General features: G+C 36.9%; 1 protein-coding gene across 6 annotated transcripts in view; it reads left to right on the plus strand.

The window, feature by feature from the left end:
• The window catches only part of LOC150083636 (phosphatidylinositol-binding clathrin assembly protein LAP-like), a 162,471-nt gene that overhangs the window by 35,704 nt on the left and 101,270 nt on the right, over positions 1 to 25,497 (plus strand). For all 6 annotated transcript variants that reach the window (XM_090377403.1, XM_090377402.1, XM_090377406.1 and 3 more), the window contains 2 exons: positions 1,405 to 1,507; positions 23,267 to 23,306. In XM_090377403.1, the coding sequence (XP_090233529.1) occupies positions 1,405 to 1,507; positions 23,267 to 23,306 (143 nt within the window). The remainder of the gene's footprint in view (positions 1 to 1,404; positions 1,508 to 23,266; positions 23,307 to 25,497) is intronic.

Raw genomic sequence — 25,497 nt, forward strand, 5'->3', positions numbered from 1 at the left:
TAAGTTTCCAAGTGAAATGTATTGACATTTTCATTATCACCCAAAGTAATAGAGAAGGCTTCAAATATTTCTTCATTTTTAATCAATGTAAATTAAAGTAACTTGTCAATAAATCTCCAAAGGCGAGAGTTTTTAAAAAAAAAAAAAAGAATAGGTAACACATGTCCAATCAATAAATTTTTGTTAATTTAAACAAAAATATATACATCATTTATGAAACAATAATATATAAATAATAAAGTAATGAAATAAACTTTCTTTTCTCAAAAATAAGTTATATTTTAGATAAAATAAGTGTGGGTGTGAGTGATAGGTTAAGATTTGGGACCTAAAGGTAGTTTTATTTTTCGGACTGTGAACTTTTTTAAAACTGGCTATCATTATTATGTTCGGACATAGGAAATTTCAAGGTCATTAAATTTTTAAGGAACTATAATCAGTCACTGGTAATTCGTAGTAGAATAGTTGTACTACCTAATAGCTTTGGTGTAGAAGTTTTCAGGATACCAAATTGTATTTAAAAATACTCACATGTTGCTGAGTTATACATTATTGGTATTTTCAAGGTCATTTTCAAGGTAATTCTACCGAGTCAGCCATTTGGATGTTTCCAGGAGATAAAAGAACTACAGCAGTGCCACCTGCTTGTTCAATGCTGACTAGAAATTCGACATAAATTGCATAAAATTATTAAATTGTGACGTCACGAGGAAGCTTCATCACTGAATAAGAGCTACTCCTTTATATGACTGCGGCAGGTTTAGTAGATCAGCAGCTTAAATCCCAAGTCCGGATAAATGGTGAGGGTTGACTTCAGGAAGGGCATCCGGTCGTAAAAACTATGCCAAAACCAATAGATGTGTTCCGGTTAAGAAGTTAATCCAACTAGAGGAGAAGAAGAGGATGTAAAGTGTGAATTGGGAACATTGAATGCCGACCCCATATAACTTGGGAAAAGACAAAGAAGAAGAAGAATGAAATAAACTTTCTAGTTTTGTAGAGGTGAGTTGCTTGAATAAATTTAAGAAAGCTTTAGTGAAACTATTGGTAAAAAGGAGCAAATTAAGTGGTTTTTTTTTATTTTTTTATTTTTTTTATACGCTTTGCTTCCTTGCATGGGTAATACTAAATTATACTGATGCTAATACTACATGAATGTTGGTAATACTAATAATAAATGAAGCAATCTTAAGATGATATAGGCACATAGAAAGAATGGGAGAAGGAAAATAACTAAATTGTAGTGGGAATTTAATAGTTTTAAGTGGTGTAATAATAGATTAAGCTAAACTCTTCATTGATGCTAAACATTTTAAAAAATCAGTTTGGTTACAATTTGGAATATTAGTGTTACAGGATTTCTTTTATATATTTAAAAATGTAATTATTTTAAACACTTTTCAGGCTACGATATGTCAACTTTTATACGTCGCTATTCAAAGTACTTGAATACAAAGGCACATTCTTACAGATCCCTTGGCTTCGATTTTTGCAAAGTTAAAAGGGGGTAAGTGCATTTTCTTTGTATAGTGTAAGATCTTTTTAAATATTTAGTTCAATTTTGAATGACCTAGAAATATAACTTTTATTTACAATTGATTTAACAATCCAAACATCTAGTTATCAGGTGAAATGATCGACATTAAGACAAAGTTTCACATTTACCCATTGTAAATAAAACTGAAACTGTGCACATAGGTTATAAGGAAAAGTGATGAAAATGAGCACATATGCACATTATTCTGATATGCAGATGTGTTATTTTAAGTATAGCAGCACAACTACTTCACTCAGTGTGAGATTTTGCATGAATATCACATGCTGAGTAATGTTTCATAGTCTAATGGCACAACTACAGTAGCAGGGGCTTGGCAGGATAGAACTGGGGCAACTGCATTTGGAGGTAGCAAGGGTTCTGGATGCTTGTCCAGATGTGATATACCAATTATGAAGAGTTTTAAGAGAAATTTTTTGAAGAGATGTACAAGGTAATCACCATTGGATTCTCAATATTTGAGACTGAAACTTCTGAATTTTCACCAGCCTCGGCATGGAATATCTCTCACCAAATTGTATTCCATTGGCCCTGGAGATGAATGATTGGGGTCCATATGCAAGACAATCTGTGATTTGGGTCCCTTTTACTTCATCCAGGAGAATCTGTTTCAGCCGACTTCGTTTGGATCCAAAACACACATTTTTCATGAGAATTTGGATTCAGTAAGCTGTAGCCTGATTAGAATAGATCCTTATAAAAACCTATAAACATCCTTATAAATAGATCCTTATAGAAACCTGAGACCAGTTTGAAAACATCCGGAAAAGAGACATCTGTAGAGGTGGTAGTCATCAAGCAGGCAAGCATAATGTACAGTGCATGTATTGAGCTGCAAATCTTCAATAGAGGAACAGTGAATGCAATGACATAGGGATGAAATCCTCGATCCTTCTGATGGACAGTAGTACTTTTCCTTATGGAGTGTGGCTGACAGAATTTCTTAAGTGGCTCCTGAAGCCTCTAGACCTATCCCATTAAACATGTACGGGATGATTTGAGTAAAAAAATTGAGCTTTCAGACTTTTGACAAATTATTCGTGATTCATATTTAAGGGAATTTAACCCTCATTATGCTTTCAAAAAGATCAGCTTATTCAACCTTTATGCTGTTAAGAGAATCTATTAATTTAGAAATGAGATTTGCAGTACTTAAGTGCCCTGAAAAGGGTGATCATGTGTTGGATCATGGAGTTGTTGCTAATTAGTGGGGTTGGCTGACTCTACTGTGCATACTATAATGAAAATTAAGACAAAATAAAGAAGTGTAGTTAGGATATAATTTCATCATCAGCTGCAAAAGTGAATCATTTGTATAAGTTGATAATGTTTGTTTGTTTGTTATTTGGTTTTTAGGAACATTAGCAACTAAGGCCATATTGCTCCGGGAATATGTGGTGGTCATTCCTTGACCTTTCTGCATCCTTCGTATTTGGTGGTGACGGGCTCGAACCCCGGTCTAATCAAAAAGCATGTGCTACGCACTGCTGCTCCTTCCCACCTGGCTACAGAGGCGCCCTAAGTTGATAATGGAGGCCTTGTTAATAATTTGAATTGAAGACCAAACATAACAAACTCCTATTAAGCACAAAGATAATTCAAGCAAAAGCCAAGAGTCTTTTTGAAGATTTAAAAAGTGAATCTTTGTCAACTTAAAGTTTGAAGGCAAGCTCTAGTTTGGTTTGAATGTTTAAAGGAAAAAAAAAAGTAATTCTCAACAACTTGAAATTAACTGGCCAGATATCTAATGCTGATTTTCAGGTAGAAGTGTATCATGAAACTTTGCAAGCTATTTTATAAGGAATATTTATCATTTCAAGTGCAGGTGAAACGTCTCTTTTTTAGAAAAGAATGCCCAGAACTTTCATTTCCTGTGAGGAAAAGTCTGTACCTGGGTTTTAATATGGCAAAAGATAGGCTAACTGTTCTTTTAGGAGCAAATGCTGAAGGGGATTTTAAGTTGAAGGTCATGCTAATTTATCTCAGAGCGAATCCAAGGCCTGAGACATATCCAAAATTTTCAGTGCCTTAAATTACAACTAAAGGATAAAAAGGATAAAAAACCTCTTTTTCCATGGTGATGAAATCAGAATGAGTACGTAACTAAAGATTTTTGAAGAATTGTTTACTTCTACCCTGCTGTAGAGAAATGTCAAGATACAGTGCACAAAGCAGCTTTTGATTCTCAACGCTGGGTGAAACACGTGGACACCCGATTAACTTAAATAAGAAGTCTGATAACACTAGAGCTGAATTTCTCTTAAAAATACAACAGTGTTTCAAGCTCCAACTCATGATTCAAGGCACAGTCTACACATTCCTATAACCTATTTAAAGAAAATGTTAGCCCAGACAATTTGTGGAACAGAAAGTGTTGGCAAGTCAATGCTTCAAGAATTCTTGTGAAATTACAATCAAGCATGCCATTCAACATTGAATTTAGTTTGGTGGAAAAATGTGGCCAGATGGTGTGAATAATTGCAAAGGCTTTGAATAAACAGCCGTAATAACACTGAAGAATGTCACTCATCAAATTGCAACAAAGAAATGGATGAATTTTCACTTTAATGGAAGTGCAGGTATTTATTGAAGAGATGGATCCTGTAGTGAAATGGAGTTTGTATGTTTGCAGGGCCTTGGTTCAATTGATTGAATGTTACAGGGAAATTTAGAGCAGAAGTAGAAGCTTAATCCTGTGCAAAGTACATTGGACATATTTTTTAGAAATAGTTCATTATTGCCACAAGCATGCTTGCCACTAGGGCACACTGATGTGATGCACACATCCAACAAAACCAATGGGGCTGCCCCCAATACAGACTCAATAAATCAATGTAGTAATTTCTTCTTTTTTGGTGGGTAGTGAGTTTTTAATGATTTTTTTTTTTTTTTTGCTATTTTTTATTTTTATAAGAAATCTGTTCTGTATTATAATTTCTGTAAATTTCTGTCTATACATATGCAATTATCACAAAATAATACTTCAGTGGTTGAACTATGGATGAAAAATGTTAGTGACAATTTTAGCATTAGTAAAGGCATATGATGCAAGACAGCAAGCTTATATAGCATCAGCCAAAATAAATCCTAATTTCACCCATCCACTTGCTCCAAATTATTATAATTATTATTGTAAATGAATTCTCTTGATAAATAAAATTGTATTGTATTATTATTATTATTATTATTAGCAGCTATATGGTGCAAGGAAGCCTAAAGCTTATGCTGCACCAGCCAAAAAAAAAAAAAAATTCCCAAGTTACCCTGAAGGAAAGAGGAATCGTCAAGAAAGAGAAGAATGATGATATCCAGCTAATGACCCTGGATGTGCCAAGCTCGTACTCACCAGGTTTGAGCCCCTGGGTTCAAATGTTTTTCTAGTTCTGCCTTGAATCTATTTAAGCTATCAACTTCTACGACAGATGGAAGTTTGTTCTGCAATCAACCACATGCTGGCTAAAGGCAAACTTCTGCATGTCTATCCTACAATTGTCTTTCCTCAATTTGAATTTATGCCCTCTCAGGCAATTATTCTGAGCAAGAGGAAGAATCCCATCAGCATTGAGCATACTCAAACCATTCAAGGCTTTATACACCTCAATCAGATCACCTCATAGGTGCCTAGTCTCCAGAAGCTGCAATTTGCAGAACCTAAGCCTTTCTTTGTAAGAGCAACCCTTTGTTCCATTCACTAATCTTGTTGCCCTTCTCTGCACTCGCTCCAGCAGGTCTACATACTTCGTAAAATGAGGCCTACAGACCTGTATGCAAGGTGTGGCCTGACCATTGCCTTATACAAGGGGATAACCACCTCCTTATCCCTGCTAGAAAAATTCCTGTATATCATTGATTTCTTTTTATGGCTTTGTACATGAAAAAGTTTTGTCAGGAGTGCATCTTATCATTATTACATGTATTCTTAATGAAAACTAATTTTCATTTAGTGCAGACATTTTCTAGAATGTATCTACTCCATTGAATGAGGGATACTATAAGTGTAAAGAAATTCTGAAAAACATCTGAAACATGTAGAGTCTGTATATTTCTTGAGTAAAAGTTACATGTGGGTGCTCAGATTTGTTTTTAGACTACAGGAAGACTTGGATAGCACAGAAGAGCACTTCACAGAAATACTTGGAGTGATAATTTTCCTTTATAAAATGAATACAGTTAAACCCTTGATATTCTTGGAGGATACATTCCTCTTACTGCAGATATCAAAGTGGTTAATGTTGACCACTGCCTTGTAAAGAGGGTTAGGTGAAGTTCCTTACCAAAATCAAGGTGAACATTCATGATAAATAAAAATTAACATCTAATGCTCATACTTATAACAAAAACAAATACCGTGAATGTTTTTTATGAAGAATAAATAAAAAATAAAATGCAAAAAAAATTAACTCATCAATGATGACATTATTGAAAAGATAAGTATCATAGTAATACAAACTGTTGTGTTAATGAGATGTGGAATCATCTGAAAATATTTCTGGGAAAGTGACTTAAGAAGGGTCTGCAGAGGAAGAAGGAGCATTTGAAATATTCTTAAACTTATGGCTTTTGCTTTTCCTTTCATTGTAAATATTTGTAGGTTTCCTGTAAGGGGCTGTATAAGCCTCCAATTTCCTCTTAAATTTTAGACTGCTCATCATAGGGCTATATCAAACACTTCATTAGCCTGGTCTCAGAAAGTTTTAAATTCTGTACAGTGGGATAAACTGACGATGTTACCAACAGTAAATTCTAAGTGGGAAGCATTCAAGAAATTAATCGTGGATGCTACTAAAAGTTTCATACCTATTAAGAAATATTGTTCAATGTTTAGGCCTAAATGGTTATCTAATGAACTAATGAGACTCGTAACAGGGAAGAAAAATGCATGGGATGCATATAAATTATCAAGCGACTCAGAAGCCTATGGCAGGTATAAGCTAGTCTGTAATCACGTCACAAAGGAGTTAGGCAGGCAAAGGCAGATTACAAGAAATCCTTGGCAAAAGATGCTAAGAAAAACAGCAAGGATTTCTTTACTTATTTAAAGTCTAAAAGGAAGGGGATGAATCTGATTGGTCCACTTGACATCGATGGTTTGACTGTTGATGATCCTGCTCAGATAGCAAACAAACTGAATGAGTATTTTGCATCTACATTCACACATGAGGAATTATTAAGGTTTGAAAATGGCAGAAGGTTATCAAATTGTAGCAGGATACTTAATGATTTTGTAATAACTGAGAGCAAAGTGGAGGAGAAATTGTTGAAGTTAAACATAAGAAAAGCACCTGGAGGTGGATGGGATCTATCCAGTTATATTAAAGGAGGCTGCAAAGCAACTAAACAAACCCTTAGCCATAATTATGAGAGCATCCTTGGACTAAGGGGAGGTTCCCACGGACTGGAGATGTGCAAATGTATCCCCAATTCACAAAGGGGGATCGAAGGGTGACACGAGTAATTACAGACCAGTTAGTTTAACTTCTGTTGCGGGTAAAATAATGGAGTCACTGGTTAAAGATGCATTGCAGGATCATCTAGACAAGACTGCAGCAATAATTCAGACACAGCATGGGTTTGTCAAGGGAAAGTCTTGTCTGACAAATCTGATAGGATATTATGATGTGGTTACAAAGGAATTGGATGCAAAAAATAATTTTGATATCATATATTTGGATTTCAGGAAAGCTTTTGACACTGTTGCGCATGAAAGACTTGTACAAATTGGAGCAGAATGGTATTTAGGGTAAGTTGCTACAATGGACAAAAGCATGGTTAAGTGGGAGAAGACAGAGTGGTGATCAATGGGTGCTGCTCTTCGTGGACTAATGTTATTAGTGGAGTCCTACAGGGTTCGGTGTTGGGTCCATTGTTGTTTTGTATATTTATCAATGATATTGATGAAGGTATATCAGGCTTAATGTCGAAGTTTGCAGATTATACAAAGGTTGGCAGGGTTGTTAATGACAGTAATGGCAGTGTGCTACTGCAACAGGATCTAGATAATTTGGGCAGATGGGCTAAGAAGTGGTAACTGAAGTTTAACCTTGACAAATGCAAAGTACTGCATATGGGTAGAAGTAACCCCAGAGAAACATACCAACTGTGTGGTACTACACTTTAAGGTGGTAGAAAATGAAAAAGACCTGGGAGTAATTGTGCAGACAGATATGAAGTTTTCTGAGCAATGGAGACGGGCTGCCAGGGCAGGTCATGGGGTTTTGTCAATGATATATAGGAATTTTGCTAGCAGGGAAAAGGAGGTGATTACTCCTCTGTATAAGGCAATGGTCAGGCCACGCCTTGAGTACTGCATACAGGTCTGGAGGCCTCATTTTAGGAAGGATGTAGATTTGCTTGAGTGTGTACAGAGAAGGGCAACAAGATTGGTGAGGGGAATGAAGGGATCCTCTTACCAAGAGAGAGAGGCTTAAGTTCTGGAAATTGCAGTGGCTGGAGACTAGGCACCTGTGCAGTGATCTGATTGAGGTGTATAAGGCCTTGAATGGGTGGAACACGCTGAATTCTAATGGGATCCTTCCACTTGTTCAGATTACGAACCTAAGGGGGCATAAATTCAAATTAAGAAAAGACGGATGTAGAATAGATGTGCGGAAATTTGCCTTTAGCCAGCGGGTGGTTAATTGCTGGAACAAACTTCCATCTGTCGTTGTGGAAGTTGATAGGTTGAATAAATTTAAGGAGAAACTGGACAGGCATTTGGAGGGAATGGTGTGATATTTTTTTTTTTTTTTTTTGGCTGATGCTGCATAAGCTCATACACATGCCTTCTTGCATCACATGCCACCACTACTACTACATATCCATAATTTTCAGTGCCTTAAATTACAGCTAACGTTCTTTAATTGCATTACTATCTTCTTCCATGTTGCTTTCACTTTGCTTTCTTTGAGATTGTCTAAGTTTTCTTGTCTTACAGTGTACCTTGAGGCTGTCACAAACATTCTCTCAGGTATGACAAGCTGGGCTTGTTACCTGGGAGTCTAAAATGCCAATGGAACTGATTATTCAGTTGACACTCAAGGCAAGTGTACTGAATTTTGGCAAAGTCCAGTTGTTCGGCAACAGCCAAATCCTGTGCTTGCACTTTCATGTTAGTCGGACTGTTAGTAAACCCAGTGTGCAATTCGTGAAATATGGTTCCTTGTAATACTGGAGGTGACCACCCAGGTGTAAACTAACGTAAGCAGGGGTCAAGTTGCCAGTCAGTGGAATGCTGCCTCTTTGTTAAAAGGCTTTGTTAAAATACTAGGTGGTGGATGACTCATCAGCCAGTGTGATACTACCACTGTTTAATGGAGGCTTGAAGTGATGAAACCCATGTTAAGTTTCCAGAACAAAACTCTAGCAATCCCCCATCTCTTCCATCATGTAGTATGATCATTGTCTTTCAAGGTTATGATGGGCATTATGGCAAGATCCAATCTTTTTAGCATTAGCAGAGTCATATGATGCAAGAAAGCAAGCATATACAGCATCAGCCAAAAATAAAACAAAACAACCCTTCCTATTTCACCCAAACATTCAGTCCAAAAGTTTGTCCATTTCTTGAATTTATTTAAGCTATCAACTTCCACAACAACAGATGGTAGTTTGTTCCAGCAATCTGCTGGGTAAAGGCAAATTTCCACACATCTATTCTACAATTGTCTTTCCTCAGTTTGAGTTTATGCCCCCTCAGGTTCATAATCTGATCAAGAGGAAAAATCCCATGAGCATTGAGCCTGCTCAAACCATTTGAGGCCTTATACACCTCAATCAGATCACCTTGCAGATGCCTATTCCCCAAACACTGCAATTTGCAGAACTTAAGCCTTTCTTGGTAAGAGCACCCCTTTGTTCCCCTCACCAGTCTTGTTGCCCTTCTATGTACTTGTTCTAGCAACTCTACATCCTTCCTAAAATGAGGCTTCCAGGCCTGTATGCAGTACTTGGCAATGGTGTGGCCTGACCATTGCCTATACAAGGGGATAATCACCTCCTTATTCCTGCTAGCAAAATTCCTGTATATCATTGACAAGACCCTATCACATGCTCTGGCAGTCTGTCTGCACTGCTCAGAAAACTTCATATCCGACTGCACAGTTATCCCAAGGTCTTTTTCATTTACATTTTGAAGATATAGCTCTAAAATGGAGTTTACAGGCTTGCTGCTAAGTAATCCACCAAACTGTACCTATAGGTAACTTTCTAGGTGGCATCTTTATTAGCTGGTATATAATATCTCTGCTTCTACTCTGCCAAATATTATATTATCCATAATTAAATTAAGTACTATACTTACAGTAACCAATAATTGTCTCGGTTGACCCAATTATTCGGGACAACTGAGACAATTATTGGTTACTGTAAGTATAGTACGAGAGAATTATTAATTATGTAAGTATAGCTGAGATAATTATTCACTGTACGATTCCTTTCACTTCAGAAGTGGTACTTGTTCATATGTCTGCTCTGATATTTCCTGTCAGAGACTTGTTAATTTAGAATCTCCTCTTTTCGATCTTTGTCTTAATTTCTCTACATGGTTCTTTCATATTTACCTGTTACCTCTATCATTCTCCCCACTCCACTAAACACTTGGGAATCTTTGATTTCCTTTCTTTGAAACTTTAGTTTCTCCAGTCCAACTTTTCTAACAGCGAGGTAATTTCTTTGGTGATTTTAATGATCACAACTCTAGCTGGCTTCTATTTTCTAGTCAGGTTGACCTAGCTGGTCGAGGTGCGGAGGCTTTTTTAATTACTAATGACCTCACTAAGATTGTTCATTTACCTATCACAATACTAGACAATCCTAACCACACAGCCAACACTCTTGATCTTTTTCTTGCAAACAACCCTTCTAAATACATGCTTGATGTGAGTGGTCTTTTAGGCACATCAGCTCACAATCTGGTGATGGTCTCTTCTCCGATGGAGCCTTTCTCTTGTGGGTATTCTCAACCTTGTGTTGTTTGTCATTACAGGAATGCAAAATGCGAAATCTGCAAGATTGATTTCTGTTCTTTTCCTTGATTGGATTACTGTTTTAATTCTTCTGATGTCAATGTTTGCTCAGATCGTATCAGTAAGTTCTTCTTGTAGGGATGAAATCCTTTATTCCGCACTCCACCTTAAAATCTCGTCCTTTTTCTAAACCTTGGTTTTCCAATAAATGGTTGTTCAAGATAAGAATATTGCATATTGCAATTGGCTTGCATCCAAATATCTAGAGGTTCATTTTCTCAACCTAGATATTTGGTTTGGAAAATAGCCTACACCAAAGCTCACAAGAGTTGTAAAGCAGTTATTAATCAGTCCAAACTAGATTTTGAATAGGCTAAGAGTAGAAAACTTGCTTCTTGTCCAAACGGTAGTCAAACATTCTGGTCTCTTGCCAAAGCTATTGGCTGTAACTTTTGCCCATCTCTATTCCCACCTCATTTAAAACCTTCTGTTTCCACCTTGGCTAAAGTTAATTGTCTACTTGCTAGTATTCTATTTTTCTTCTAATGCTTGTGTTGATGATATTGGTAAACCACTCCTACCATTCTCAGTACACTCCATTCAGTGCCTCTTGTGATCTTCCATCAAAGGGATATCAGAAGAATTCTAAACAGTCTTGATGCCAAGAAAGTTCCAGGTCCGGTGGCATTTCTCCACTTGTTCTCAAAGCCTGTGTTACGGTTTGTGTATAACCTTTTTGACACTTGCTTATTCTGCTGGTATGTTTATTTCTGCTTGGAAATTTGCTCATGTCCAGCCAGTCCCTAAAGAGAGTGACAAATACTGCACATCCAGTTATCATCCCATTGCACTTACTTCTACTCTTTCCAGAATAATGGAGAAATCCATTAACTGGCAACACCTAAACTATTTAGAAACCCTGCATCTGATCAATGATCGCTGTGGATTTGGTCAGTGTCAATCCACTGGTGATGCACTGGCTTATGTTTTCCCTCTATGGACAAATTTGATGGAAAAGTTTGAAAATCAAGCATTTTCTCTTTGACTGCTCACTATGAGTGATGGTAGACAGCTCTGTCTTCTAAATTCTAAACTAATTCTGATATTCCCCAATGTTCAGTTCTTTCTCCCACTCTTTTCCTCTTATGATCTGCTTCCGTTGACTGGAAATCCTATCCATAGTTTTGCAGATGATAATACATTCTTTTTGCTTTCCAAGGAACCTTTGCCTTGCATGAAGTTTCAACTTCTCAAATATTGACTAGCAGTTCCTTAAATGCTGATATCCAGATAATTTTCCAGTAGGGCAAGGATAACTTAGTTGATTTTCAATCCTTCTAAAACTTAGTACTGTCTTATATCTCACAAAAAGGATTCTTCTGCTCCTATGTCCATTTTTGACAACACTCAGATTTCTAGACCACATGTCTATTAGGAATTACCCCGACTCCTGATCTCTTTTTTGGCATAAGCACATCACAAAATATTGCTTTCTCTGTATCTAAAATACTGGGTTATTCCGTTTTTTTCTCAGTGTTACTTTTCTTCTAAACAGCTACTCATTCTGTATAAATCTCAAATCTAGCCCATCGTGGCATATTGTTCCCACATCTGGGGCAGTGCCCTAAACCAATGTACAGAAATTCAAGTCTAATGTTAACAAGTATCTTCTTTCATTTGTCACCTATCAACCCATTTTTAAACTACAAATTTCCCTCATAAAAATAAATACCTGATATAACTAGACAAAGTATTTCAAAATACTTTGATATAATGCAATATTAGCATAAGGTTCATTTTATGTGCAAATTGAAAACTCCTGTAAGCAGCAACTTGTTATTTTGAAAATGAATATCATTCTGTTAATTTATATTTTTAAAATAATATTCATTACACAAAGGAAATATAGTAATCCATTAATAATTGTGGTTTTGATTATTTGTAATCAGTTTCTCTGCAAGCCTGTGTTGTTTCCAGTATGTATGTATATATACTTATTTGTCCCTACACATTTATGTCAGAGATGAACAGTACATGAAACCCTGATCCAGTCAATTGACATGGTCTCACCACAACATTTAAGTCTTATTACACCTGCTGCACATTTGAAAGAATTCTTGACCAAATACAGAGCAATTGCTCTGTCAGTCAAGTGATTGCTGGAAAAAGTATAATATCACTGATTGTACGACAAATAAAAGAAATCTCTACATGAAATCAAACCATCATCTTCAAATGTGGACTGGAGGAAACTGTTACCTGATGTGGTAAAAGACCTGAAAGGCATCCATTGCAAGGGTGAAAGAAGGCATGCGGATGATCAAAGTTGGTACAATGCTTTTTTTTTCTTTCTTTAATGATATAACTGATATTAGCATTTTTTTAGCATTTTTTAGCATTAGTAGAGGCATTTGATGCAAGAAAGCAAGCTTATGCAGCATCAGCCAAAAAAAAAAAAAAAAAAACCCACTTCCACTTCACCCCTCTGTTCGTTCAAAATACCTGTCCAGCTGAGCCTTAAACTTATTTAGGCTATCAACCTCCACTACAAGGGATGGAAGTCTGTTCCACCAACCAACCACCCGCTGGCTAAAGGCAAATTTCCGCACGTCTATCCTACATCTGTCTTTCCTCAATTTGAATTTATGCCCTCTCAGGTGATTTTTCTGAGCTAGAGGAAGAATCCCATCAGCATTGAGCATGCTTAAACCATTCAAGGCTTTATACACCTCTATCAGATCACCTCGCTGGTGCCTAGTCTCCAGACACTGTAATTTGCAAAACTTAAGCCTTTCTTCGTAAGAGCACCCCTTTGTTCCATTCACTAATCTTGTTGCCCTTCTCTGTACTCGTTCCAGCAGCTCTACATCCTTCTTGAAATGAGGCCTCCAGACCTGTATACAGTACTCTAGGTGTGACCTGACCATCGCCTTATACAATGGAATAATCACCTCCTTATCCCTGCTGGAAAAATTCCTGTATATCATTGACAATACTCCATGAGCTACTCTTGCAGCCCGTCTGCACTGCTCAGAGAACTTCATATCTGCCTGCACAACCACCCCCAAGTCCCTTTCATTCTCTACCACTGTCAGTGTAGTACCACAGAGTTGATACGTTGCTCTGGGGTAGCTGTTTCCCATGTGTAGTACTTTACATTTGTCAATGTTAAACTTCATTTGCCATCTCTCAGCCCATCTGCTCAACCTTTCCAGATCCTGTTGCAGCAGCATAGTGTCAGTAGTGTCCTTGACAGCCCTGCCAACCTTTGTATCGTCTGCAAACTTGGACATTAAGCCCGATATACCATCATCAATATCATTTATAAATACAGAAAACAATAATGGACCCAACACTGAGCCCTGAGGGACTCCACTAATAACATCAGTCCACGATGAGCAGTGTCCATTGATTACCACTCTGTCTTCTCCCCTTCAACCACCCCTTTATCCATAGCAGCAATTTGCCTCCAATGCCACACTGCTCCAATTTTGCAGCAGTCTTCCATGTGCAACAGTATCAAAAGCCTTTCTAAGATCCAAGTATATAATATCAAAGTTATTCCCTGCATCCAGTTCTTTTGTGACTGCATCATAGTGTCCAATCAAGTTGGTCAGGCAAGACTTCCCCTTAACAAAACCATGCTGTGTCTGAGCTATAACTGAAGTCTTGTCTAAATGATCCTGCAGTGCTTCTTTAACCAGTGCCTCCATTAATTTTCCTGGAACAGAAGTTAAGCTCACAGGTCTATAATTACTTGTGTCAGCCTTTGATCCTCCTTTGTGAATTGGGGTCACATTTGCACATCTCCAGTCTATGGGTACCTCTCCCCTGAGTCCAAGGAAGCTCTCATAATTATGGCTAAGGGTTTGCTTACTTCCTTTGCTGCCTCCTTTAATATAACTGGATAGATCCCATCCACCCCGGGTGCCTTTCTTGTGTTTATCTTCAACAGTTTCTCCTCCACTTTACTCCCAGTTATTTCAAGATACTGTAGCTTACTGCTAGAGTTGAATACACCTCTGGCATTCCCCTCGCTGAATAACTCCTCATGTGTGAATGTCAATGCAAAATATTCATTTAGTTTGTTAGCTACCTGAGCAGGATCATCAACACTTGACCCATCAATATCAAGTGGACCAATCTGATTCATCCCCTTCCTTCTAGAGTTTACATAAGTAAAGAACTCTTTGCTGTTTTTCTTTGCATCCCTTGCCAAGGATTTCTCGTAATCTGCCTTCGCCTGCCTAACCTCCTTTGTAACTTGGTTGCATATCAACTTATATCTATCATAGGCTTCTGTGTCGTGTGTTAATTTGTATGTATCCCATGCATTTTTCTTCTCTGCCATATGCCTCATTAGTTCATCTGACATCCATTTTGGCCTAAACCTTGAACAATATTTCTTAGTTGGTATGTAAAGCCTAGTAGCTTCCAAGATAAGTTCTTTGAATACTTCCCATTTTGAATTTGCTGTTGGTAACATCATCAGTTGGTCCCACTGTATAGAATTTAAATACTGTCTCAGTCCATCGTAGTCACCTTTACGGAAGCAATAACCCTTCCCTTTACCCCTAATGGTAGTTACCTCTTTGAGTAAATCCCACTTCAGCACACTGTGATCACTGCCACCTAGTGGTTCATTTATCTGCAGATTCTTAATGCATGAAGAATCACTGCTGATAATCAAATCAAGAGTATTACTCCCTCTAGTTGCCTCCCGAACATGCTGATGTAGAAAACAATCATCCAATAAATCCACAAAAGCCCTGCTAGTGTGTGAGTAACCAGCCCCCAAATTCCAGTCAATATCTGGGAAATTAAAATCTCCCATTATAAGACACTCTGATTTACTGGCCCACTCTATTTCTCTGTACAGTTCCTTATTATACTCATCAGAGTCATTAGGCCTATAGCACACTCCTACTCTCAATTTTGATCTCCCAATGTTTATGTCACACCAAACTGACTCCACACTGCACTGTCCAGCGATGTCGACTGGCTTCACTTCCTTGGTTTTTATGTGTTTCTTAACTAATAGCATAACCCCTCCCCCCTTCCTATCCTGTCTATCCTTTCTGTAGACGTTGTACTCCCCAAATTGCAGTTCTGCATCCCTTATATCTGTGTGACACCACGTCTCTGATATCCCAACAATATCTGCCTTCGATGTTTTGAGCAATACCTCAAATTCATCAAATTTATTTACTAAACTCCTAGCATTGGTGTACATGCAAGTATACCTGCACCTGTTTCTATTCTTAGCTGCCCTAACACAACCCATGTGTTTACTTGTACCGCAGTGGCTCCCAGCAGTCTCTGAAATACCATGCATCTTGTTTTTCAGGCTTCTGCTCATTCTAATAGAAGCAGTGCAAGAATCTCTTTCACCTCTGCCAGTGGCTACTGTCAATCTATTGGTCTTTGTCTCCCCCCAAGCTAGCAGTTTTCCGACCCACCTAACACTGCCTCGATAGCATCAGCAAATATTCTTGCACCCTTTCTATTTAAGTGTATCCCATCCCTGTAGAAGCAATCTCTCCTGTTAACAAGTACAGTCCAGGCTGAAAAAAATTCTACCCCTTGAGCCTTGCACAATCTTTCCAGGGCCGAATTGATCGACAAGGCTCTCATCATATACTCCCTCCTATCGTGTCTGGGCAGAATTGCAGACACTTTCAAATTCAACCCTAATTCTCGGCTTTTGTTCAACAGTGACCTGTACTTGTTAAGTAATTATGCCGGTCTCCTACTCTTAATATTATTAGTGCCAACGTGTACAACTATATCACCTTTTGTGCCCTTAAAAGATGATATTCGCTCTACAACGTCATCAACCTTTGCCCCTGGCAGACATACCCTGGTCCTGTTCCACCTATCTTTTTTACAAAGCATGTTCCCCGTTTCCCTGACAATAGAGTCGCCAACAACTACTAGTTCCTTCGGGACCAGCGCATTCTGCCTTAGGGGTTGTCTCTGTGTCATGCGATGCCCAAGTGCAAGCTCTGGCGTTGATGTGGGCAGCTGAGAGCTTGATGGGCCCCTCAATTTAGTTTCTTCGAGGGCATCCACCCTGTCCTTCAAGCTCTCATATAGGCCCACAAGAACGCCGAGTTGTTGCCGAGATATAATCCCAAACACTAAAGATATTAGAACCTATAGTACTTGCATGGGTTGATAGGTGACATAATGAAAGAAGATACTTGTTGACATTAGACTTGAATTTCTGTACTTGATGTTCCATTGTTTAGGTCACTGCCCCAGACGTGGGAACAATATTCCATGATGGGCTAGATTTGAGATTTATACAGAATGAGTAGCTGTTTAGAAGAAAAGTAACACTGAGAAAAAACGGAATAACCCAGTATTTTAGATGCAGAGAAAGCAATATTTTGTGATGTGCTTATGCCAAAAAAAAAAAAGAAAGTGGTCTTGGGGTAGCACACATGGCCATTGATACTGAAAGGTTGAATCCAAATTTCATTACAAAAATGTAAGGCCTGTTATATTTGTATATTGGCTGTTCATAAAAAATTCAGACTTCGTTTTATGTACGTATTGCCTTTGAAGTGTCAGTGTAATGTAAAGTTAATAAAGATTAATATACATATCTATCTATACATTAAAAAAGTTTTCCTCCTGGTGATATTTATTCGAGCCAATGGGAGAAGAGAGCATTCACCAACGCTCTCTGCTTCCATAACCTTCACCAACCTCGTGCACATGATTCACTGTTTAACGCTTGATGTTCCATTGTAATGTTTTTTGTATATTAATGAATACAGTAAACCTCCACTATTCGCGGGGGTTACGTTCCTGAGAAATGCTGTGAATACCGAAAACGTGAATACTGAGTTATGGCTCCCATAGAAATAAAGGGGTTCCATTCCAAAGTATGAAATATATAAGAAAAACTAGTCTAAGATTTTTTCTGTATATATTATATGTACCTTCATAATATGACTATGTACGTACGGTACATAGTTAAATGCAAGCATATGGCATCGAAATGAAAATAAGAAACAATTTAATATTAAATGTAATATTTATTAAAAATTTCAAACAAATCTTTCAAACCAGCGCCTTTGCTAGCTAAAAAACTTATCCTGCCAGTGCTATCACCAGTTTCGCTAAAGTGTTGATAAAGGAGTTTTGCCTTTTCACGAATGATGAGTGAACTTAATGGAGTTTTATTTTGAGTTCGGTCTTCTATCCACAGATTTAAAGCCTTTTCCATTTTTTTTCTAAATTTAACATTACGAGTTACAGAGCAAATTTTTGAAGCAATTAGCACGTTTTCACGGACACTACGGCGGATTTATTCTTCCGATTTCTTGATTGATCGTACCGTGGACTCATTGATTTTATAATGTTTTTCCACTGAGGAGACACTTTCACCATTAGAAATTTTATCTAATAACTCAATTTTATACACTAATGTCATCACCTTCTTTGATCTTTTCACATTTCCCTTGTTATTCGTAGCCATATTTTTGTACGGGTTAGAAAGAACTTGTCCACAATAAAGTCACTTTCTTCCATTAACACACTCGAAAAAGTCTGTTTTACACTTCAAAACGGTAGATTTATCACTTTTGTAAGCATATCAATTTATTAATTGATAAATTATTCAATTTATAAGCATATAAATTAAAAGCAAACGATGAAACCTTCCATGACAAGTGCATAACACATACTGAACAAGGATTAGTGAGAAACATCCACGCTTGCGATTTTGTCACCCCTCTCCCCCCACTCACCGAGCCCTGTTTTGACCGGGAAAGATAATTTCAGCCACGCCCATGTTTTTTTATGGCGGAAAATGTTCACTGCGCTTTAAAATTCACATTTTCTTTTAGGTTTCATTTTATATTAAATCAGCGACCGCGAAACCATGAATACAGATACCGCGAATAGCGGGGATTTACTGTATTCTATATTTGTAAATACCGTAATTTAGTATTTTGTAAATATTTCAGTTAAATATTTTAGTCCTGCTGTTTCGGATGCAACAATATTCCTCGTGTATTATGGAACCCAAAGCAAAAGGCCTTTTCCTAAGTGATCTATGTAAATGCAGGTAAATAATTACATAGTGATATTGGGTGAAGTCCAATATAGTATACACTGGCAGGATGAAAGCGAGGAAGACGACAATAATTGACAGGTGAAGGCACCTCCCTTTTCTGATTGTTTTGTGTCGTCGAGGAGGGAGGAGGCTTAGCAAAGGTAGGGTATTTATCCCTTCATCTTGCTGTTTTAAAATGGGAAAAAGAGTTCCTGATTAAAAACATCAGAAAATGTGGGGGGGGAACACCTTAGGCATATCAACTTAGGAGGACAGTGGGCGGGGAAAGCAGTGGCATATGCCAATCACTGCTTTGTTTCTGTCAGTTTGTCGAAAAATGGGAGTCACATCTTGTCATCTGTTTTGTTTGCTGCCATGTTGGAGGGTGTACACAATTCTGGAGTTTTACCATGATATTTATTCGACCTCGAATTCTGCGTGCACTACAAATGCACAGGTAAATAATTACATGTCATTTCCTGATTAGATATCGACCAGCATGTTTCTACAGGTGTCTTTTACGTAGAAAAGATTTGACTTCTCTGTATGCCTCTACATTTTATGTAGAAAAGTGTGCACAGGGTGTGTGAGCAAAACCCCCTAGTATATTATTAAAATACAATTGAAGCTCATTAAATGAGGGATTCGGGAAACATAGTATACATCTGCATTATGACATGCTGAGCATACTGGAAGGTAAGTGCTGCACTGACTAATACTCATTGCCCATGTATCTTGTTCACTTTTTGTCTAGTACAAAAATAATGCTATCCTTCTGTATATTTACTATTGATATTTAAAACAAATATAAATTATAGAAATACATTTTAAAACATATATTCATGTGACTTTACCATAAAGACAAACTTGATTACATTTCTGTGACTATTGTAGAAAAAGGAACACTAAATGTACCGTGAAACTAATACAGAAAATCTGTGCTACAGTTAGGGTAATACTTGGCCAGGTGTGATTCTGCTGCTTGAATAGGCGCCTCCGTAGCCAGGTGGGAAAGAGCAGCAGCAGTGCGTAGCACACGCTTCTTGATTAGACCGGGGTTAGAGCCCGTCACCACCAAATACGGAGGATGCGGAAAGGTCAGGGAATGACCACCGCATATCCCAGAGCAATATGGCCTTAGTTGTTAATGCTCCTAAAAACCAAATAACATCTCCAGTGGCCATCAGCACTTGTGAATGCCATAAATTTATTTTTGTGGTTCAGAAGTGCTGATTTGGAGTCTATTTGATTCCATTTATTGTGAAAGTGGTACTCATACTTTAGTGAATGTGAGGGTGCTTGTTTTTGAGTGGGAGTGTCATGCATTTGCACTGCCAAGAGTGAGTGTTGCTCTGTTCATTTCTTAATTTTATGATTTTATTTTTATTTTGGTTATTAGGTACCTTGGTATTTAGGTAGCAGAATTGCACCATGCCAAGTATAAACTTAACTGTAACATTCATTTGCTGTTCATGTGTTTGTTAACTGTGTTCTCGGTCAATTTCTTCATATTAGAGAATAAACTTGATATTACTTGATGGAAGTGATCAGTTCCCCTCCAACTTCATAATTTACTTCAACTTCAGAATAAGCTTTTGACTGGATAAAAGATATCCACTCATATGACAGCAGTATTACTAATTTAAGGATGACCTTCTGCCTTGTTTAACATTCTTTATAGTTTTATTCACTTTTGGCTGACTGTTTCTCTCCTTGGGTAATCTCTGCAGCTTTCCTTTCAGTGTGGAATTTTTCCACTTTTGTCTGTTGTGCTAATGACTCTTTCTGCTGCTGTCAAGAAATTATTCTCCTCAGCAATATTGCAGCAGTAGAAGGGTAAGCATAATTTTAACCATTATTATATCTGAATAGGTTATACAGTGGAATCTTGTTAATACAAAGTTCAAGGGACCTAAATTTTCACGTTTTGTAATAACGCGGTTTGTAGTAACGAGGTCCCCCAAAAGTGTCAATTTTACAGTGTTTTTTTTTTTTTGGTACATAACTGTATATCTAAGAATAATATTAAATAATAATAATATCAAAAATAAATAAATAAAATAATAAAATGAAATAAAAACAAAAGCCTTGTGTCTAACAATACAGTAATAGGAATAACATTTTTTAAAGATTTTATTTTATTTGTAAGATAAACTAAGAGAAAAGCAATATTAATGGAAACGAAAATATTGTACAGTATATATTTTGATATATACAATATTTTAGTATCACAGTAAAAAGAATTAAAATCCTAATATGAAAGGAGACATACAAACCATTAACTTTTAATAAATTAATCTAATTTAAAGAAAGAATCCAATGTTGTTTGCACAGTTTGGCCTATATGCATTTTTAACTACAGCACAGATGTAATAGTTGTTTCTTTATCAACGTTACTGCAAGCCAACACATTCTCTATTATATTCAATGCATTTTGGGCATCTTTTTTTTAGATTGCAGTGTGCATGCTTCTTTACTTTCGCCGTCACTGGTAGGTAACAAAAACATCATTGTATTGTTTGGTACCCAGCAGCTCTTCTGGTGTTGGCATTGCAGTGGCAGCAACTTCTTCATCCACCTTCACAAACTCTTCAAATTCGCCAACAAAATCCATATGCTTCTTCAAATTCCTCCATTCCTCACTGTTGCTATCACATTCATCTGCTGGACCATGTTTTTCGATGATGTTCTCTCCAAAGCCAATCTTTCCGAAGCAGTTGATTATTACACTTGATGTAATACTTTCCCAAACAATGACAAGATTACGGATAGCATCCGAGACATTCCAATTTGGCTGCAAATATTTCCCTCCTATGTTGCGGATCAAGTACTTTATCAGGCGGGCTCTATATGCTCTCTTGAGGTTATAAATAATGCCTTGATCCAGTGGTTGCATTAAACTGGTGGTATTGTAGGTAAAAACAACACCATATATTTTTCAACTTAAGTGTCTTGGCAGAATGTGCTATACAACGGTGTAGAATCATCAAAATGTTCCTTTTTTCTGAAGCCATTCTTCTGTCCAATTTTTGATAACTAATGCTGAAAAATTGACTGTAAGCCAAGCAGTTCTATTGGTCTCATAATCACAGGAAAGTTGGTTAACTGCTTTAAAACATCTTGGCTTGAAAAACTTACCAATCACAAGTGCGGCATAGTTTTGTACTGCCATCTGAATTGCAACATAACAGAACAGTGAATCTTTGTTTACTTAATTTTCTACCATGACAAGACTCTTCTCGAACAGCAAATTATAAAATAAACCTGTCTCGTCAAGATTAAAAATATCCTTTGTCCCATATTTTTCAAGGATGGATGGTACAGAACACAACTGGTCTGTACCCTTTTCTTTGTCTACTAATCCAGACTCACCACAAACATTTTGTGAAACCAAGTTATTCCTGTCTAAATTTTTGGAGCCAGCCACTGCTGCATTTGAAATCGCTAATCCCATGTTGCTGAGCTAGATAATTTGCCTTTTCTTGCAAAGTCAGACCTGATATTGGCAAATTAGATGCAAGTATTTCTTGGTACCACTCAAAGTTTTGTTTCAAGCTCCTCGTGTTTTGCACCACGAATTTGTTTCCTGTTTTTCATCGCTGCTCCAGTGTCACGCACTTCAAGTTTTTTTCGGTATTGTAGATAAAATAGGTAAAGGGATGTTGTATTGCTTTGCAATGTCTGTTTTTCTTCTTTCCATAGGCGCCTCTGTAGCCAGGTGGGCAGGAGCAGCAGTGCATAGCACACGCTTCTTGATTAGACTGGGGTTCGAGCCCGTGACCACTAAATATGGAAGATGCGGAAAGGTCAGGGAATGACCACCGCATATCCCCTGAGCAATATGGCCTTAGTTGCTAATGCTCCTAAAAACCAAATAACAAACAAACAAGCTTCTTTCCATCCTATCAGCCTCTTGTATAATTTTTAGTTTAATTTCCAGGCTTAATTCTGTCCGTCTATGTTTTGTCGCCATAACACTGCTAGATAAGATTTAATATAAACAAATTTTAAATTAAATTAAAGACACAAGTTCTGAAAAAGACATCAGCTCAAATAAAATGGCACAAAAAATAGATTACTGTATACAATAGCAGAAAACTCTTTGAACTGGAGTAACAATTGCAATTGACCTTATTCCCATGGAGAGCGAGGGAGTGCATGTAAACAACTTAGAAAAACTTTTTATTCTTTTGTTTAACAACATCATCCTTCAGAAAGATGTTTTTCGGAGTGCACTTGACATTGTAGCTACCATAAACTGCTTTTGTTTACACAAAACTAATTTCTAACAAGTCAGTGCCATCCTTCGGGATGTAGGGAGCCAGGAGGCCGGGGGCAATAATCGGATTGCTCTGCCAAGATTTGCATTAAACATATACAAAATTACAATATTTGTTTCTCACGGGGTGAAAAAGAACTTTGTAATACATATTAACCGAATTTTGTAAATAACGAATATATTTACATAGAAAAGTCTATCCTTTCATAGGGGAAAGGATATGTAAAAGGATTTTCATATGTGCTTCATATAAACAAGTACTTTGTATAAACTGAGTTTGTATTAACAAGATTTTACTATATAATGAATTGTTTTCTGTTAGGCTTTGATTATAAACTAGATGTGAATTAATCTTTTTATGTCTTGACCATATTAAGCAGTTTAAAATCTTTCTTTTTCAGAAAGGAGGAAGGAGTATTTAAGAATATGAGCACAGATACTGTAAGTTTTTCCTCATGCAATTATTCACAATATGATTATTAGACTATTAATCTTATTTATTATCTGTAACCAGTTTTATGCATACTTTGAAATGCTAGAAAATGCATAGGTAAAGATGTTTGAGTAGTGGGGGAGGGAGAGAGAGAGAGAGAGAGAGAGAGAGAGAGAGAGAGAGAGAGAGAGAGAGAGAGAGAGAGAGAGAGAGAGAGAGAGGTTATTAACAGTGTATGTATCCTCCTATGTCACATGAGGAATTCCCAAAAATTTTTGCATAACTTGAAACCTCTATCCTGGAAATAAATTTTCCTGTAGAAAATCTTTCTCTTCTAATCCATGCACCTCTTATTACAATTTGCATGAACATTTAGTCTATGCTAAGCTGAAATTTTTAATTTTAAATTTGTAATGTATGCTGATATATTGACATCATTATAGAAGGAATTCTGTAACAGCCTATTACTAGTAATAGGCTGGCAGTATGACCTTCACTCTTTTTTTTAGTGTGGCTCAATATCTTTGTTCTCCTCTTGTCACTGTTTTCAGAATAAAGTGATAATCTAGAGAAGTAAAACTGTATATGGCAGATTTATTACAAAGTTGTCTACCATGACTAAACAGTGCATTTCAATTTTTTTAAAACTCTCATAGCAAAAGGGTTCTAGCTCAGCTTGATAGTAAATATTCCTCTTCATTAATTAAGAAGCTTCGGTCTATGTATAAGTTAAGTGCAATAGCATCATTAATACATAGCCAAATCTGAATTAACAGAATATTTGCAAGGCAGCATTGTTTTAAGTTATATCTCATATTGTGAATACCTTCACAATGAGTTGCCATTATATGCACTACTTCGAATAAGTAACGCTTCACCTGAGGAGAAGACTAATGTTATTTATTCTCAGATGGATACCACCACCCACACGGTGCCAGTTTCAGGGCTGTTTGGCCCTCCTTTGGTGGGTAGGTAGGTACCCAAGTGATGCAATGGTGGCAAAACAGTTATGAAGTATAACTCTACAATATGAGAGATGCCTGATGGTGTATGATGTGTTTAGACTATAAAGCGTTTAGCGCACGTAACTTATACATAGTGTAGACTTTTTCGTAGATTGAGGCTTTAGCCCTAAACGTTTTTATAGTCTCAATATGAGATATAACTTAAAACGATGCCGCCTTGTAAATATTCTGTTAATTCAGATTTGGCTATGTATTAATGTGCTATCGCACTTAACTTATACATAGCTTGAGGCTTTAGCCCTGAACGCTTTATAGTTAAGAAGCTTCATTAACAATAGAGGTTTCAATAAATGGCTACATATCAAAAAATCTGATGTGTAACAGTTTGCAGTAACTTTTGTTTTGTAGAATAGTTTGGAATAACTTAGGTAAGGTGTCTCTAACAATAGATAAGGGGTCTCTTTGGCCACATGCTGTCTGCAGAATAATTTCATGTGGCTTGCAGAAACCACTCATTCTTAAAAGTAACAGGTGTCAAAGAGAACAATTTTTAAATATGGCCAAAGCATATACAAAACAAGATTGAGAAACTCTCTTACTAGAATGCAGCCTGGTGGCAATTACATATGAGTATATAGCTCTGCTATTCATTGCCTGTTATCAGCTATCACCTCTTGCTAAATTTAGATGCGTGACATCTTTTCTTGGTAGAAAATGGGTAAGAATTCTTTGTTTGTACAGTGTAACCTGTGCATTATATCCTTTGTTTCCTTTTTGTTAAGAGAATAAAAATACCTCTTACTTGGATTTTGCTGCTGTTAATTGTACCACAAAGGATTTGCTTTTTTGGGATTTTGTATTTTGTAGCAAGATTGCATGTCTTGTTTATTCAGAATACTTTTTACTTGTGAAAAAGTGGGGTGTAATTGGTGTTTTAAATCAGATTTAAAAATAAAGCATGATAAACAGCAAGTGCAACTATGATTTAAACAAGACTGCAGTCTTGAAAGAATCTTTGGGGTTGATTCACCCCCATGTAACTAACAGCGTTTTTGTGCTTCATTTACTCCATCCACACAGCTGAAATACCTAATACCTCTTGTTGAAAATGGTTTCATTGAATTGTTTGCAGAAAATGCTATAAATGTCTTAATTATTGCACAATTAGTAAAATTTCATGATTAAGTTAAACGTAATTATATGAACACTATGATTGACACATATCATGAAGAGA

Source organism: Mastigoproctus giganteus, chromosome 7 (assembly GCF_048544385.1).
Source record: "Mastigoproctus giganteus isolate SK-2022 chromosome 7, ASM4854438v1, whole genome shotgun sequence".
In the NCBI taxonomy this organism is placed as follows: Eukaryota; Metazoa; Arthropoda; class Arachnida; order Uropygi; family Thelyphonidae; genus Mastigoproctus; species Mastigoproctus giganteus.